At 38.8% G+C, this 15,598-nt stretch overlaps 3 protein-coding genes across 5 annotated transcripts; all 3 read right to left on the bottom strand.

Annotated features, from left to right (window-relative positions):
* Positions 1-162: 162 nt before the first annotated feature.
* LOC104705436 (mitochondrial import inner membrane translocase subunit TIM17-3) lies at positions 163-1,355 on the bottom strand. Its single transcript, XM_010421447.3, has 2 exons — positions 1,216-1,355; positions 163-770 (listed from the first exon to the last, which is right to left on the bottom strand). Exon 2 carries the CDS (start codon positions 738-740, stop codon positions 333-335), a length of 408 nt encoding a protein of 135 aa, XP_010419749.1. The 5' UTR covers positions 741-770; positions 1,216-1,355; the 3' UTR covers positions 163-332.
* Positions 1,356-1,649: 294 nt separating this feature from the next.
* LOC104705435 (UPF0664 stress-induced protein C29B12.11c) lies at positions 1,650-3,789 on the bottom strand. Of its 2 annotated transcripts, none has more exons than XM_010421445.3 (6): positions 3,581-3,789; positions 2,870-3,059; positions 2,591-2,702; positions 2,373-2,444; positions 2,058-2,284; positions 1,650-1,964 (listed from the first exon to the last, which is right to left on the bottom strand). In XM_010421445.3, exons 2-6 carry the CDS (start codon positions 2,977-2,979, stop codon positions 1,862-1,864), a joined length of 624 nt encoding a protein of 207 aa, XP_010419747.1. In that variant the 5' UTR covers positions 2,980-3,059; positions 3,581-3,789; the 3' UTR covers positions 1,650-1,861. The 2 variants fall into 2 exon arrangements, with proteins under 2 accessions (XP_010419747.1, XP_087318160.1); XM_087462034.1 differs by having other exon boundaries at positions 2,870-2,982.
* A 6,783-nt stretch (positions 3,790-10,572) lies between these two features.
* LOC104705434 (NADP-dependent malic enzyme 2) lies at positions 10,573-14,827 on the bottom strand. Of its 2 annotated transcripts, none has more exons than XM_010421444.3 (19): positions 14,307-14,827; positions 13,930-14,050; positions 13,760-13,834; positions 13,496-13,647; positions 13,311-13,416; positions 13,153-13,218; positions 12,945-13,040; positions 12,766-12,837; positions 12,574-12,657; positions 12,391-12,489; positions 12,248-12,295; positions 12,107-12,160; positions 11,928-12,026; positions 11,731-11,820; positions 11,566-11,643; positions 11,380-11,454; positions 11,188-11,278; positions 10,946-11,074; positions 10,573-10,851 (listed from the first exon to the last, which is right to left on the bottom strand). In XM_010421444.3, exons 1-19 carry the CDS (start codon positions 14,447-14,449, stop codon positions 10,763-10,765), a joined length of 1,767 nt encoding a protein of 588 aa, XP_010419746.1. In that variant the 5' UTR covers positions 14,450-14,827; the 3' UTR covers positions 10,573-10,762. The 2 variants fall into 2 exon arrangements, with proteins under 2 accessions (XP_010419746.1, XP_010419745.1); XM_010421443.3 differs by having other exon boundaries at positions 10,573-10,854; positions 14,307-14,801.
* Between the last annotated feature and the right edge of the window lie 771 nt (positions 14,828-15,598).

Raw genomic sequence — 15,598 nt, 5'->3', positions numbered from 1 at the left:
CTTTTGAACTTTTAAGCTCAATGACCGACCTCTTGATTACACATTGATGATGACTCATTCCCTCTTCTTTCTGTATCTTACTCTTCCCAAATGGTTTTGCCCAGATATGTCATAAACACTTGACGATTCAAAATTATCTCTTTGATGACGTTTACACAAAAATGATTGGAAGATAAATCTGTAAATATTGATGAAATAGCAATTTCGGAGTATTTTTATAAAGGACCACGAAGATGGAAACGACATAATTTTAGAAAACTCATCAAAACACAACCCAAAAAGAGTGAGAGCGAGGCTCTCATCAGTGATCAATCACAAACCCAAAAAGCTTACTACTTGTTCATTAACGCAGGCCCTTTGATCAAAGCAAGCAAAACCCCTCCCATAACCGCAGATCTAGAAGCTGCAACAATCCCTTGCCGCATAGAAAGAAACCCTCCTGTAGCAGCACCTGCTATGATGGAGTTCCATGGATCTTCCTTCTTCCTGATGTACACCAGTGTGCAGTCAAATGCAGAGAACAAGCCACCAAATGCAGCAAAACTGCCTGCCAGACGAGGAGCATTCATGTTGACTGCTTGTGCTCCTCCGACCAAACGAGCTCCCATTGGGGAATTGTATGCCCCTTTTACGAAATGATATACAGAACCTCCAACAGCTCCCATTCCAAATGCAGAACCGACATCATTGACTACACGATAAAGGCCATGATGATCCCGAGATTCCTTATGGGTTTCCATCAATCAAATATAAAACCTTGACTTCTCTTGCTGCAAAACACCCTCAAAGAGTATATCATTACTATGCTCTTTAATTTTGAAGTAAGAACATAAAAAAAGAAGAAGCTGAAGGACTCATCCCTATCGAGCTAAGACATCACCAAATCAGCTGTATTACAAAGTCAATGACGAATGCTGCTACATAGGATGGTCAGAGACACAACACAGTTGAATGATCCAAAATCTTTAGCAAAGACCTAGCTAGTTCCGTTGTTGACACAGAACTATACGTAATAATCCATTGGAGTAAACAAATCAGAGCTTCATAATTTTATCAAAAGAATATCGAAACTTCGCTAATGAATTGAGCTCAGCACAAGAATCCGAATACCCCAGAAATACATCTCCGAAGTTTAAATAACTGTTTCGATCAAAAAGCAAACAAAACGGAGACTAATTGACACTAACCAGAAAAAAAGCAGCAGATTCTACTGACCTAAATGGAGTCGTGCGTACTCCGCGACTGCACAGAACCCCCCAAAAATTAGGGTTTATGGGTCAACACATCAACAACATAAGATCCTCACTCAAGTCCCTTGGTAGCTTCCCTCGCCCTCCCCTAATTGGTGGGTGTAGCAGTATATAAACGACTAAAGTGTAAACTTAAAAGGTTGTCTAATTTCAAAATTCCCCCAGTCCGTTCAATTGGGGCAGAACAAGAATGTTTGTGCTTGCCTGAGCTGAGTGTTACAATTTTGTCGACCATAAAAAAACAAAATCGAATACACTCTTGTATCACTAACCGAACCGAACCGAACCACTTTTTGTGACTAATCTCACAAGCTTCTGTGATTTTCGTTTGTTTGCGATTACCTGCTTACTTCTATAGTTCTATCATCTATGGTTGACGTTGTTGTTCATATTGTGCGATATATAAACCCAACTTTTAATCATTACATGAATCCAACTGTCACACAGATACAATCCACACACCCAACAAGTCTCATCTTTATCATCATTACACAACTCGTTTAGTTTCCAAGGTTAACACAAAACCAACAACACATCTGCTTATTTGCAACACTACCCCGTTGCTATTTATGTGTATCCATCATAACCTCTGTGTATCTTTTTGGTCTATGTCAATGTTCCGCTGCACCGGAATGGTAAGCTCTCCGCCTCAACTGAGATTCCCCTGATGGCTGCTGCAAATATATCCTCGTTGGATCATTAGGGTCCACGTACCTGCAACATACACAATGACCACCCATGCGATGAAATAACAGCGTTTTAATTCTCTACGAAAACATTCTATTTTGATTCAGAGAGGGGACTTACGCATGTCTCATCATTTGTTCCACAGGGGTCTGAGCGGCTTGAAGAGGATCAACTCGTGGAGCTGCCGCCGCTGCTTCTGCTGCTTGTTGCATTTGTCGATTGTATTGCCTCACTGATGATATGAGATTCAGAAAGAGAGGAACAAACGTCCCGCAACCACCTTCCTTAAACAGGATCTTGAAACTGTGCGTTGAGTATAGAGCTCTATGTTCGTTTTCTGGCACCACCTGGAAATATTATCACATGCCATTAAGTATACAGTAATTTCTTGGCAAGGATCCAAATTGTAAATTCCATTTGAAAGTTTGTACTTACAGGCTCCACTTGTCCAGCAATATTGTTGCAGTGAAATATTGGCTGATTGAATTTCTCAGCATGAACGTAAAGCTGCAGAGTAATAACGTATATAGTCCATAAGCTAATACGTATCATGAAGTCCTTTAATCAAATTTAATAGAGATATACTTGTACCATACTACCATGTAGCATTAACTGAATAAGAGAAAAAAAAACATAAGATAAAGTTACTGTACCAGGGGCATGTCAAAAGCAACGAAGTTCTCAACAGGCTTGCTTGCAACAAAGACCATCCGTATATTAGACAAGTAAATCACTCCCTTAGACTTAACATGACCTCCATGCCCTCTGGATCAAACAAAAAAAAAAGAACATTAGGGAAGATGTTTAACACCAACAGCTCGTATGTCTGTTCACTTCTAGACATATCTTATTTACAAAGTAAACTTATTGTCTCATATCCTCAAAACTGATAAAAAAACAAAAAAAGCGAGAGAAGAGTAGAGAACACGAACCCAGGGATCTTGTCGACTTCAAACTCAACACCATCTCTGACTAGAACGAACATTTCATTAACAAAGGGAACAGGCATCCCATTGGGTAGCAATTGAGGGTTAAGCGCCATGAGCTGCAGTTCAGATTGATCAAACCGAGTAAACAAATGATTATATAATTCCTTGTTCTGTTCTGCTTCTTTGTGTAAACCTGATCACCACATACAAATGAAAATGTAAACACATTCCAAAGACATTAATAATCAGAAGTCAATCCAAAGGTTCTTAATGGAAGAAGTATACTCAACAACAACAAAAAGAACATGAAAAGTTAAAACCCAGGAATAAGATCCCTTGTTCATGATTCATGGCAATGACACACGTTAATTTACAATTTTCACGATTACCCAATTCAAATCAGCAATCAAAATTCACGGAACGATCTAACCAGAGCCGATTGAACAAAATCAAAACACTCGTAATTGCAAAATAGAAACAAAACCTAGGTTAGTCCATAATAACTGGCGAGACAAATCAATCATACAAAGAGAGAACATGTAAAATTCCTTAATTCTAAGAGAATCAAAATCTGGTAGCAGCAACAAGAACCAAATCACAGAACGACCGAGATTTTAGTAGTTTCAAAGCAAGCCTGCACTATTCGCGCCGCATCTGATTTGAAGAAATAGTAGAGTTACCCGGAAAAAAAGCAGAGAATTTGAAAGAACATACCTCTGTCGGAAGCTAAAAAAAGAAAAAGGATTTTGATCGGAAGGAGAGAGATTGAAGAAGATGATTCTGATTTGATCAGAGCTTCTCGCTTATTCCAGAAGAGAATAGAGATGACCGATCACGCGGTTTATTCTTAAAACCATTTTTAACCATTTGTTATGAAACTAGAGAGATGAAGGATGAAATCTCTGGTTCTTATTATCAATATCGAGGTTTACAAGTATATATATAGTAGAATACAAAGGCTAAAGCCCATAAACCGACTAGGACATAGAATAGGCCATGGGCCGTAAAGCAATGGCCGATGGACCGTACAAGGATGGACCGTACATGGGCCGTAAGGCCATGTCCTAATGGACTGTGAATGGGCCGGTCTATAGAGTCCACTAAGTGTTTTACAACACTCCCCCTTGGACGAGATGACCGTGCCTATGTTGGATGGGGCCTCATTAAAACCTTACCAGGAAAACCCAATGGGACAAAACCTTGGTGAAGGAAAAAGAGTACAACATACATTGCTCCCCCTGATCCAAACATCACTCCAAGTCCTTAAGCCTCCGCATTCCAATCTTGTGCGTGAGCTTCTTGAACGTCGATGTCGGCAATGCTTTGGTGAAGAGATCGGCTGAGTTGTCGTAGGACTGTACTTGCACCACTTGAACTTCAGTAAGATGTGCTTCGTCCGATCTCCCTTGATGTAACCTTCCTTGAGTTGTGCGATACAGGCCGAATTGTCCTCATATATGACGTTGCTTCTTTGCTGTCGTCCATGCCGCTTTCTGTCCATATATGTTGAGTCATCGAACAAAAACGCACTAAACCTTTTTGCTATAACCTGCATCAACAATACCAACTAAAACCTTCTTTGTTATAATTAGTATAATATAAACCCAAATCTTACCTTCCTTGTAGGTAACATAAATAAATACTTAATTTCACTCTAGTGCCTTTGGGTTTGACAAGAACTAATTCTTGCTAGGAGGTTCACGGCAAAAATTATCTCTTGTCTAGTGTGGCTAGCCAAGATTAATTCTCCTATAGCACTGAGGTATGACATTTCAGGACCGAGAACTTTCTCATTGTCCTTCTTTGGACCAATGGATCTTTATCCAAATCAATGCTCCTTACAACCATTGGGCTAGTCAATGGGTGAGCTTAGTCCTTATTAAAACTCTTGAGTACTTTTCTGTATATGCCATTTGATGCACAGGGATTCTATCATTTATGTACTCAAGTTGTAACCCCAAACAGAATTTTTCTTTTGCCTAGGTCTTTCATTTCAAATTCTTTCTTGTTTGGGCGATTTAACCAGGGGTTCCAAGGATGTTTAAATCATCCACATAAACTGCTATTATCACAAATCCTTTGTTTGCAAACTTCTTTATAAATACATGGACTGATGGGATCATTTTATAGCCTTCTTTGGCTAGGTACTTGCTTAATCTATTGTACCATATACACCCACTTTGTTTCAGTCCATAAAGGTATTTGTCTAGCCTTATGCAGTATTTTCTCGAGAACCACTCTTATAATTGAGCTCTATACCCTCTGGTAATCTCATTTCATTTTCCAGTGGACCATGTAAGTATACGGTTTTAACATCCATTAACCGTAAATCCAGTTTTCTTTTATAGCCAGACTTATTAAAGTCGTTGCATCCATCACAGGGAGTAAGTCTCCTCGTAATCTATTCCTGGTCTTTGAGAGAATCCTTGTGCTATAAGCCGTGCTTTATCTCACGCTTTCATTACTCTCATTTCTCTTTCTTACAAAGACCAACTTATGTCCAACTGGTTTATATCAAGTGTTGTCCTTAAGGTCGGACCAAACACATTTCTCTTCTTTAAAGAGTTTAACTCCACGTCAATGGCTTCTTTCTATTTTAGCCAATCTTTACCTTGAGTGTACTCTAATATAGACGTGAGTTTCTGATCCTCATTTACTTCAAGTGCTACCTTGCATGCAATTATTTCATTAATGTCGACATCTTTGCAGTTCCATTTTATTCTAGACATGATATAGTTTATCGAGCTCTTATTATTATTAATACCTTAAGGACCTTGAGGTTTAGCGTCCCAAACCTCATTGTTGGTACCTTAGAATTTGCCGCGGCCATGTCTATACTTTTTCCTTAACCTCGGTTTTATTTGCACCTTTCTTAGATTTCCGAAGGTTCTTTTCTATGGAACATATTGGTCTATTTAGACTCTGTAGCAACTTGATTATTGTGTTCCTTTTGAACATCAATACGTACTGGTGCATTACAAGCTGGTATGTACGATTTCATAATTCTCTTTGGGTCATTAAAGGAATCTTGGCAATTGAATAGCTAGCTTTTGCAAATGTATAATCTTGAGGATCTTGCCAATTTAAGGATGTTTGATTCCATAATATTTCTTTGACCAGCTTGTCTTTCTCTCCACCCAATATAGTGAATTCGGATTCAGCAAACTGACAATCCGTGTATCTGGCCACATATAAATCACCCATAGTTGGCTCAAGATACTTAACAATGGTGGGAAAATCATATCAACATATATTCTCATCCTCCTTTGAGGTCCCATCTTTGTTCTCTGTGATGATGCAATATAAACGGCACACCCGTATATTATTTTAGATGGGATATGTCTGGCTTATGACCCGTTATGCATTTGGGAATATTTATACTCACTAGATGGCCTGATGCGTATAAGTTCTATTGCATGTAATATTGTGTGTCCCCAAGCCGACACAAGAAGCTTCGACCTCATGAGTAATGGTCGAGCAATTTATTAAGTGCGTTTAATGAAAGATTCATCTAATCCATTCTCTGTATGTTCATGTGCCACAGGGTGGTCCACACTCCCCCCCATGGACATACCATTATTATTAAACGCTTGGGATATAAATTCACCAGCACTATCTAGACTTATAGTCTTAAGTGGAAAATCTCTTTAGTTACATTTGCTGGTGATGGCCTTATAAATGAGTTTCCCTTGTGTACATGCTACACACGTGAGATTGGAGGGATAACTCTTCTCTCTCTTAGGAGTGTGCCCATTCTTATTTAATATCAACATACGCATCATGTTAGAAACACGGATGGCCAATCCGGTCATGCCATAAAGTGAATTATTGAACATTTCGTTCATTGCCATATTAGCCTCTATTATATTAATCTTAGCATGGTAAAAACCAGTGGCTAGTGCAGGTATAGGCTCTAGGACTTTCTTATGTCCATGGGTGATTTCAATATATAGGAACTCTCTGTTTCCTTCACCCTTTATTTCAATATGGAAACCATTCAAATGAATGTCCTTAAAGCTCAATAAGCTTTTCTTAGAGCTGGGTGATTATAATGCAACACTTAGTTCAAAATGTGTGCCATAAAATATATGCCTGGCCGTAGCCTTTACTTAGGCTTGCTATACCCGCTTATTTTTGCTAATATCGGCTTTGTGTGGCTTAATCCACTATCCACCACACTTATTTTCTTGTCTTTAACCATTTCCAATAATGGACAAGGATTTTAAGTTTTAATATATATTAAAGAAAATAAAATAATTGGATTTAAATCAAAATAATAATTCAATCAAATTCAAAGCATAGAAATTAAATTAATATACCACATGAGTTTAAAAATTTTTCTTTAGGCAATCAAAATCTCATAATCCAATTTAGGAGTTCTGCATGTCTTTATCTTATGGTTTTCTATACCATAATTATTTTACAAGTGGACTTGGTCTTATGTTGCGGGTTTAGATAACCCGCGGCCTTTACCCCGACCACGGCCGAAGCCTAATCGGTTTCTATAGCCTTGACCATCATAATTATGTCTTTGGTAAGTCCCACGACCAGGACCACCATGTCCACTTCTTCTTCGGCCACGGCCATACTTGTCACTATGGACATAGATAGACTCATTAGTCTCTTTGGCTCTTTAGGCTCTTTAGGATTTTTCTTTGTCATGTCAACCTTGTGAGCTTCATTGCACTTTTCATTTAAACATCGGTGACAAACCGATTTAGCCTTGATTTGCGGTTTAAAGGACCCACGGCCCCTACCACCGCGGCCACGGCTTGCCTGGCCCCAACGACCACCACGTCCTCTGCCACCACGGCCATGGCCATAGTGTCTTTTTCTGTGGACGTAGTTGGTCTACGGCCGTAACCATCAAAACGGCTTGCCTGGCCCCAACGACCACCACGTCCTCTGCCACCACGGCCATGGCCATAGTGTCTTTTTCTGTGGACGTAGTTGGTCTCCTTGGGCTCTTTTTCCGGTAATGGGGTTGTACCGGGAGGTCTCATAGCACTATTCATCAACAGCTCATTTTCATGGTACTGTTGCTGAAGTACTATATTGTGAGTACTAAAAGTAGACAAAGTCTTCTCTAGTAACTCTCTCTCCGTGACTTCAGTACCACACAACCTTAGGATTGAGACAATCTTAAAAGCTCTGAGTTATACTCATCCATGGATTGGAATTCCTGGATCCTTAGGTTTTTCGAATTGAGTCTTTGGTAGGAGCACCATCTATTGGTGTCCATATTGTTTTTCAACTCTGTCCAAAGGTCAATAAGATTCTCAATGGTATGGTACTTGGTCCTTGAGACTCTCAGCAAGGTGATGGTGTGTATGCAAAATTGCCTTACATTTATTCTTTTAGTGCAACCATTATCGTCCTTAATACACTCACATAGGTACTTTGATTTTACAAGACATGCACCCGATTATATCATGCGGTTTTTAAGACCGAACCATGTAATTCATTTGGATCATGCCATGCGGTGTTTAAGACCGAACCATGGAATCATTTTAGTCTTAGGTCATGCGGTATTTGAGACCGAAACATGCCTTGCCTTTACTTATAATTTCGAACTTAGGTCATGCGGTATTTGAGACCGAAACATGCCTTTATTCTACTCAATTCTGTGGCTTAATATGCATGAACAACAAATCTAGATAGGAACTAGCATGCATGCAACAATTTCCTTTTTCTAGATAAGATTTCCTTTTCTTAAGTTTTCCTTTTCAGTTTAGGATTAAGACAAGTTTTAGGAAATATTTTATTTAAATTTTAGGATAATTACCAAATTAAATTTGGAAGTTATCCTGATTGTTCTAGCAACCTAGAACAGATCTATGATTTTCGAATTTCATAGTTTTAGGATCTAAAATTTTTCTTAATTTACAAGAACAAATTATATTATAATTGATCCTAAATTGTTTCTATGTTTTAAGGATCCGATTTCAACAATCCTAAAACAAGTCTATCCAATTCGATTTTAAGGTTCATACAATTTTAACAATTTATGCAATTTATGGTTCTCTAATACCTTATGCATAATTCGATTTCATTATTATGCATGAACAACCAAGTTTTAAATCTCCTAGAACAGTTTGATTAACATCTTATGAGTCTAACAATTTAGTTCTAGGTTCTTATGCAACAATCAATCAAGCAAGCATAGACAATTAATCAATCAATCGGATTTTAAGCTTGATATATCTTGGTGCAATTCACAAACAATCTAACAGCCCTATGCATCCGATTTTAAAGTTTTACAGGAATAGGACTCTTAAGATTTGTTTGTTGTGTACTTGGATGTTTTAGGGTTCCATAGGTTTTATGTATTGAATTCGATTCATAGGTTCTAAGAGAGTTTTAGATCTTAATTACCTTTCACCAATTAGGGTCTGACTGGTTTTGATCTGGGAGCTAAAGACCTCAGATTTCACTCACGAACCTCGATCAGAACCGCTATCAACCCAATCCTCGTACCACTCTCGAACTGCTCTCGGACAGATCCTCGTACCGCCTACGTACCGCTCTCGGCCGGAACCGCGAACTGCTATCGTCAGGAACCGCGAACTGCGAACGTCAGGAACCGCGAACTGCGAACGTCAGGAACCGCGAACTGCGAACGTCAGAAACCGCGAACTGCGAACGTCAGGAACCGCGAACCTCGAACTTTGATCAAGTCTTCAATAAAATTTCGATCACGAACACGCCTTGGTTTCGAACTCGAACATAACTCGGATAAAACTCGATCTTCGAACAGAAACAGGACCGCGGACGATGATGGATTCCGAACAAGGAGTAATCACCGAGAGTTTTGGATTATCACCGAGAGATCTCCGAGTTTGTCCCGGAACTTGCCGCGTACTGGATCCAAAACGGACGGAAGCTGATCGCCGAAGCTGATCGCCGAAGCTGATCGCCGGAACTTGCCGCGTACTGGATCTTCGAACATGAACTTACCCCGGACTGGCCGCGTACACGGACAGAAGATGATTGCCGAATTCGGGCGGCGGTTTTTAGGGTAAGAGATAGAGGCGGCGGCCGATTAGGGTTTTAGGGTTTTAGGGAGGAGAGAAACGGCGGCTGCCTTTAGGGTTTTAGGGTTAGGGTTTTCTCAGCTGGCCTTAGAGGCTATCGTGCTGACGTGTTATGAAACTAGTGAGATGAAGGATGAAATCTCTTGTTCTTATTATCAATATCGAGGTTTACAAGTATATATATAGTAGAGTACAAAGGCTAAAGCCCATAAACCGACTAGGACATAGAATAGGCCATGGGCCGTAAAGCAATGGCCGATGGGCCGTACAAGGATGGACCGTACATGGGCCGTAAGGCCATGTCCTAATGGACTGTGAATGGGCCGGTCTATAGAGTCCACTAAGTGTTTTACAACACCATTATTAATGAGGTCCCTCAACTTATTTCTGAAGTTAGATTTCGCCCGCTATTAGATTTTGAGTACTTTTAACCCTAATTTAAAAATAGTACTATTTTTGCCAGATTTTTTTGGTTTGAACTTTCGATTTTAAAAGTACATGAAAGTATTTTGGTTTTGGTTATTCAGCTAATTGCTCCTAGCCTCCTAGAGTCTCCATGAAACTTTTGAGGCTATAAGATAGTACAAAAGAATTCCAACAACAAGGATAAAGCATAAGTTGATTGTGTTCTCTCAGTGTGGGTTGGAAATGTAACGTTTTGGACAATGAGAGTAATTAAAAACTTATTATTCATCAGCAGATACAAAAGAGAGAGAATTCTTGAACAAACATTACATTGTAGTAGGAGGACTTGAAATCAAACACAAACAAGCAATAAAACTTTTAATACAAGCCTCAAGAAGAACTATTATTAAGAGTTGTGAATAGAAATATCTGCAGGTTTCTTCAACAAAACTTTTTTTTAACGGTAGTTTCTGTAGACAGGGCTGTACATGCTGCTCTCTGCAAACTTCACCAGATCCTTCGCACGTGGGAGGTTCGACGCCAATCCTACTACCACAAGTACATCCATTTAGAACTTTGAGAATATATATAGTTAGGACGGTCTCATTAAAAGTGATAAAGACAGTTTTGTTCAACTAACCGAGGTCATAAGTTTTGGCGGCGACACTGGCTGCAATGTTAGCTGAGATCTGTCTGATGTTTGAGAATGGCGGGTAGATTAGACCGTTGGCGAAGTGCTCTTCTGTGACTTGTGCTGCCAATGCTTCAGCTGTTGAAAACCAAGAGAGGCCAGTTAAAGAGAGTTGCATTGAGAATCTTGCAAGTGACTGTCACTATTCATCAGTATCCAAGTTTGATTTTGTGATGTTTATTTCTACTTACAAGCTGCGAGGAGCATGTCATCACGGACACGGATAGCACCAGACATGATCAAACCAAGACCCAAACCCGGGAAAATGTAGCAATTGTTTGCCTGAGGTGAAGTAGGATTATGAAAATATGATGTGAGCACTCAAATTGTCACATAGAAATTTTAAAAGTTGAGAGGGAAGGAGTTGTGGAAACAGCACGAACCTGGCCAGGCAAGTAAGTTTTGCCATTGTACTCAACAGGATCAAATGGGCTTCCACTTCCAAAGATTGCACGACCCTATATTAAGCACAATATATGATGATCAGAGTTGAGAGCAGCACCAAAACCAAATTATATAATCAGGAGTCAGACATGAATCACATTTAGATGTCATATGAGACAGTATACCTTGGTCCATGTGTAAGCCTGTTCTGCGGTACACTCAGCTTGAGAAGTAGGGTTTGAAAGAGCAAGAATCAACGGTTTCTATATGCCAACACCAAGAACAGAATTAGAACAATAGCAATTAAACGTAGTTTTTTGAAAAATCAGAGAGGAAGAACCAAAAGAAACCTCGTTGTTTGTAGCCATGGCCTCGACAACTTCCTTTGTGAAAGTTTGACCCACACCGGATGTTCCAATGAGAACAGTTGGCTTGATTGCCTGTTTGAAAAGGTTTCAAAAAAGAGTAAACACAAGAATTAAACATCTGACATCAAGATTCCCTTATTCACCCATCAAGAGATTTATAGCATGAGCTCATCGCGTACATTGACAGCACCAATGAGGTTCTTGACAGGTTCGTGCTCATGCGCCCATGGCTGCTTGAAGTGCTGAAGAGATTCTTTGCGCGAGCTAACAATCAGTCCCTGCAAATACAGAAACATTAAAAACCAAGAAAGGTTTATCTAAAACGAATGAGCCTGATCTGGGTGGTTGCCAATAATACCTTGGAGTCCACGAGCCAAATCTTCTTACGGGTCTCATCGATGGGAGCTCCAGTCTGCAAAACAACCGAAATATGATCAGTCACATATTCTTGGCTATATAACAGAGAAAACGCAAGAACAAAAAAAACAGATTGACTAACCTCTTTTGAAATCTTGAGAGCAATTAGCTCAGCGATACCGGTTCCAGCCTTCAAAGAACCAACGAGATAAAGCGTAAGCATAAAACATATATGTAAACAAAACTGAAAAGCTTATTATTGAGTATAATGCTTTCTGGTCTCACCTCTCCGGCACCCAAGAACAAGAAGGTATGGTCAGCCAGGGTTTTACCAAGCACCTTCTGAGCGGCAATAAGCCCAGCAAGCACCACTGATGCAGTACCCTGTAATTACACAAAACAAAAACAAGTTCTTAGTAAGGCGCTCTGACACTTCAACCATAATGTAAGAAAAATATCAGATTTTACCTGGATATCGTCATTGAAGACAAGATGGCTAGAGCTGTACTTAGACAAAAGGTCAAATGCATTGTGGTTTGCAAAATCTTCAAACTGAAAAGAAGAAGAGCATGTATGATATTATTCCGTGGCATCTTAAGAAAAAAAGAATAATTCTAACAAAAATCATAGTTCTTGAGAGAGTTGTATCCTATGGCTCACCTGTACCAACACTTTCTCTCCATAATTCTGCTTGACAGCGCACATGAACTCGTTCAGAAAATCTGCATACTCCTGAATCACAAAAGCAAAAAGACTTGTTAGTTTTTGAAAAAAAAATCATTGTATTAGACTATTAGTTATAAGAAGAGAAAATAATAATATGAGAGAGATTAGTAAACCTGGCCAGTTGCCCTTCGTTGTTTAAGGCCGATGTAGAATTCATCATTCAGCAACTTCTCATTGTTTGTACCCACATCAATGGTGATTGGAAGACACTGCATTTGAAAGCGGATTTACATTTAGGATCAAACTGTTATTACTGAATAATCAATCCAGTAGAACCAACTTCTAGGCACAAAATATTTCAGCTTCTGTTCTAGTGCTTACAGCTGATGGACGGATTCCTCCCAAAGCGGTGTAAAGAGAAAGTTTCCCAACTGGAATTCCCATTCCCTGGAAAAGTTTACAATAAATGATAAATACTGATTTTCAACATAACATGGTAATAAGTTTCAAGTGTTTAACTCAAAGATCCATTTTATTACCTGGCAACCAAGATCTCCTAGACCGAGAATGCGCTCACCATCAGTAACAACGATAACTTGGATCCCTCTCTGGGGCCAGTTCTTCAACACTTCAAGAATCTTGCCCCTAAAGAACATACATTTCAATTTAGTGTTTCAAAGAAACAAAATGGAAAGTGACCTGGCTAAAGAGATTCAAAACACACTTCTCTTTCAAACTTATGTAGAGACCCTGTGGCTTCCTGAAAATGCTTCCATACTTCTGGCAAGCCTCACCAACTGTTGGTGTGTACACAACTGGAAGCAACTCCTCAACATTATCAATCAGAAGCTTATAGAACAACCTCTCGTTCCTTTCCTGCAAGATTCAGATACATAAGCCACCAGTTCAAAAGAAACCCAACCAAACAAATCTTTATGCTCATTCTCTACTACTACTAAACATGGTTTCGAAGGAACAATCAACTGACCTGAAGATCCATCAGGGCCGTGTAACGCTGTAGAGGAACAGTGTACTGGCGGAGATTGTGCATAAGCTTTCTCTCCTAGTAAAATAAACCACAAATCACAAGTTAACACAAACAAACCCAAATCAGAACTAAACAAAAGTGAGTTCTTTTATATAAAAACCTCAAGTCACCTGAACATCCTGACTCAAAACCACAGGGGGAAGAAGACCAGTTAAGTAATGAGCATCTCTTTCTTTATCAGTAAATGCAAGTCCCTTGTTGTAACGCGGATCACGCATCAACGAGTAACCACTGAAAAAAGATAAAAAATTTCAATCCACCATAACCTCCAAAGGGAAAAAAATTGGAACTTCAACAACAAGAAAAAAACTTTAAGTTCATATCTCACAGTAATTTTTTCATGGTTTGCATTTTGCAAGTTTACGAACTAAATAAAAAAGTGAACTTTACTTGCAAGCAGCTTTAGTTAGCTGAAGATATTGTGATAGATCATAGATCAAAAGGGAAAACAAAAGGGTATGAAACCTGAAGGAGAGCGTTGACTCACCTAGCGACGGAGGTAACCCAAGGAGTGACGAGCTGATCCAAGGTGGCGGAATCCTCACCGTAGACGTCAGAGATACCACCGCCGACGCCGGATCTGTTATCGGCGACATCCTCACAGGGTAACTCAGCCGGAGTACTTCCCATCTCTCTCTCTCTCTCTCTCTTCCGAGCTTAACACAACAAAATCAAGAAAAAAAAACAGAGGAAGCAAGGTTTACGGAGTAGAGGTTGATGAATGATGAGCTTAGAAAGATATTTTTAAGGTGAATGATAGATGATGGAAACACAGAAGTGGAGGATAGTGGAATTATATAGGCCAAGAAGAAAAATTATGAGAGAGAGACAGTTTGAAAACGCTAAAGTCTGAAACTTGGAGCTAAATCGTCAAATTGAGGAGAAGAACGTGGACTGGACTCAGTCTCACCGCTCTCTCTCTCTCTCTCTCTCTCTCGTGTAGTCGTGTAGGTCCTGTCTTCATCCATTACCTCTTTTTTCTAATTTTTTTTTCTTAACACTTAATTTATCAATTTTTTTTTGTCTTTTTCATTTTTTATATGAAAACGATTTTCACATTTTAATAATTGTAGTACTACACTACCAATTGTTATTTCTCCAAGTTGGTGGATAAAATAATAAAAACTCATCAGCAAAAAACAAGTGTTGTGTATTTCTTATTTCTTTATTTTTTTTTTATGAAGAAATAAATATAGATTAAGAAAATAAGATAGAAGTAGTAATAAAGTAGGAATACGAGTGTCAATTACATAATTAACGGGGGAAAAAAAACAAGAGGGACAAAAACATAGTCATCTAATACGATGCGATAATAAATTCTAAACTGTTAATTAGATGGTCCTTTTTTCCTTTATTTATTTAGTAATTAATAATAATAAATGAATATAGCGATGTGAAAACAAATAACAATAATTGTATACAGTGAGGATTGAGGAATCAAAAAATAAATAAACAACAATTATATTTTGAGGCTGCGGGATGTGTCTCGGAGGATCAAACTTGGCAGCCATATTGGACCCCCACCACCCAAAACTTGTATATGTTATTATATGTCAACAATATATTTAGTTTTTTTAATATAAAAAACATATTTAACAGAAAAGTAGAGATTACCAAATAAACTATTACAAAGATGAAAAAAAACCCACCTCAGATAGGTATCGAACTGTCATTATTAGTGCCTGTAACTATATAAGGAATTATTTAGTCTATTAATGATTTAATTTAACGATCATTCTCATTCATGGATAAGGATTGCAACTAGTGCGTTACTTATAA

This window comes from Camelina sativa, chromosome 8, assembly GCF_030686135.1.
Source record: "Camelina sativa cultivar CO46 ecotype springtype chromosome 8, ASM3068613v1".
Classification (NCBI taxonomy): domain Eukaryota; kingdom Viridiplantae; phylum Streptophyta; class Magnoliopsida; order Brassicales; family Brassicaceae; genus Camelina; species Camelina sativa.
The sequence above is the reverse complement of the archived record's forward strand: the minus strand, read 5'-3'. Positions and strand labels throughout refer to the sequence as shown.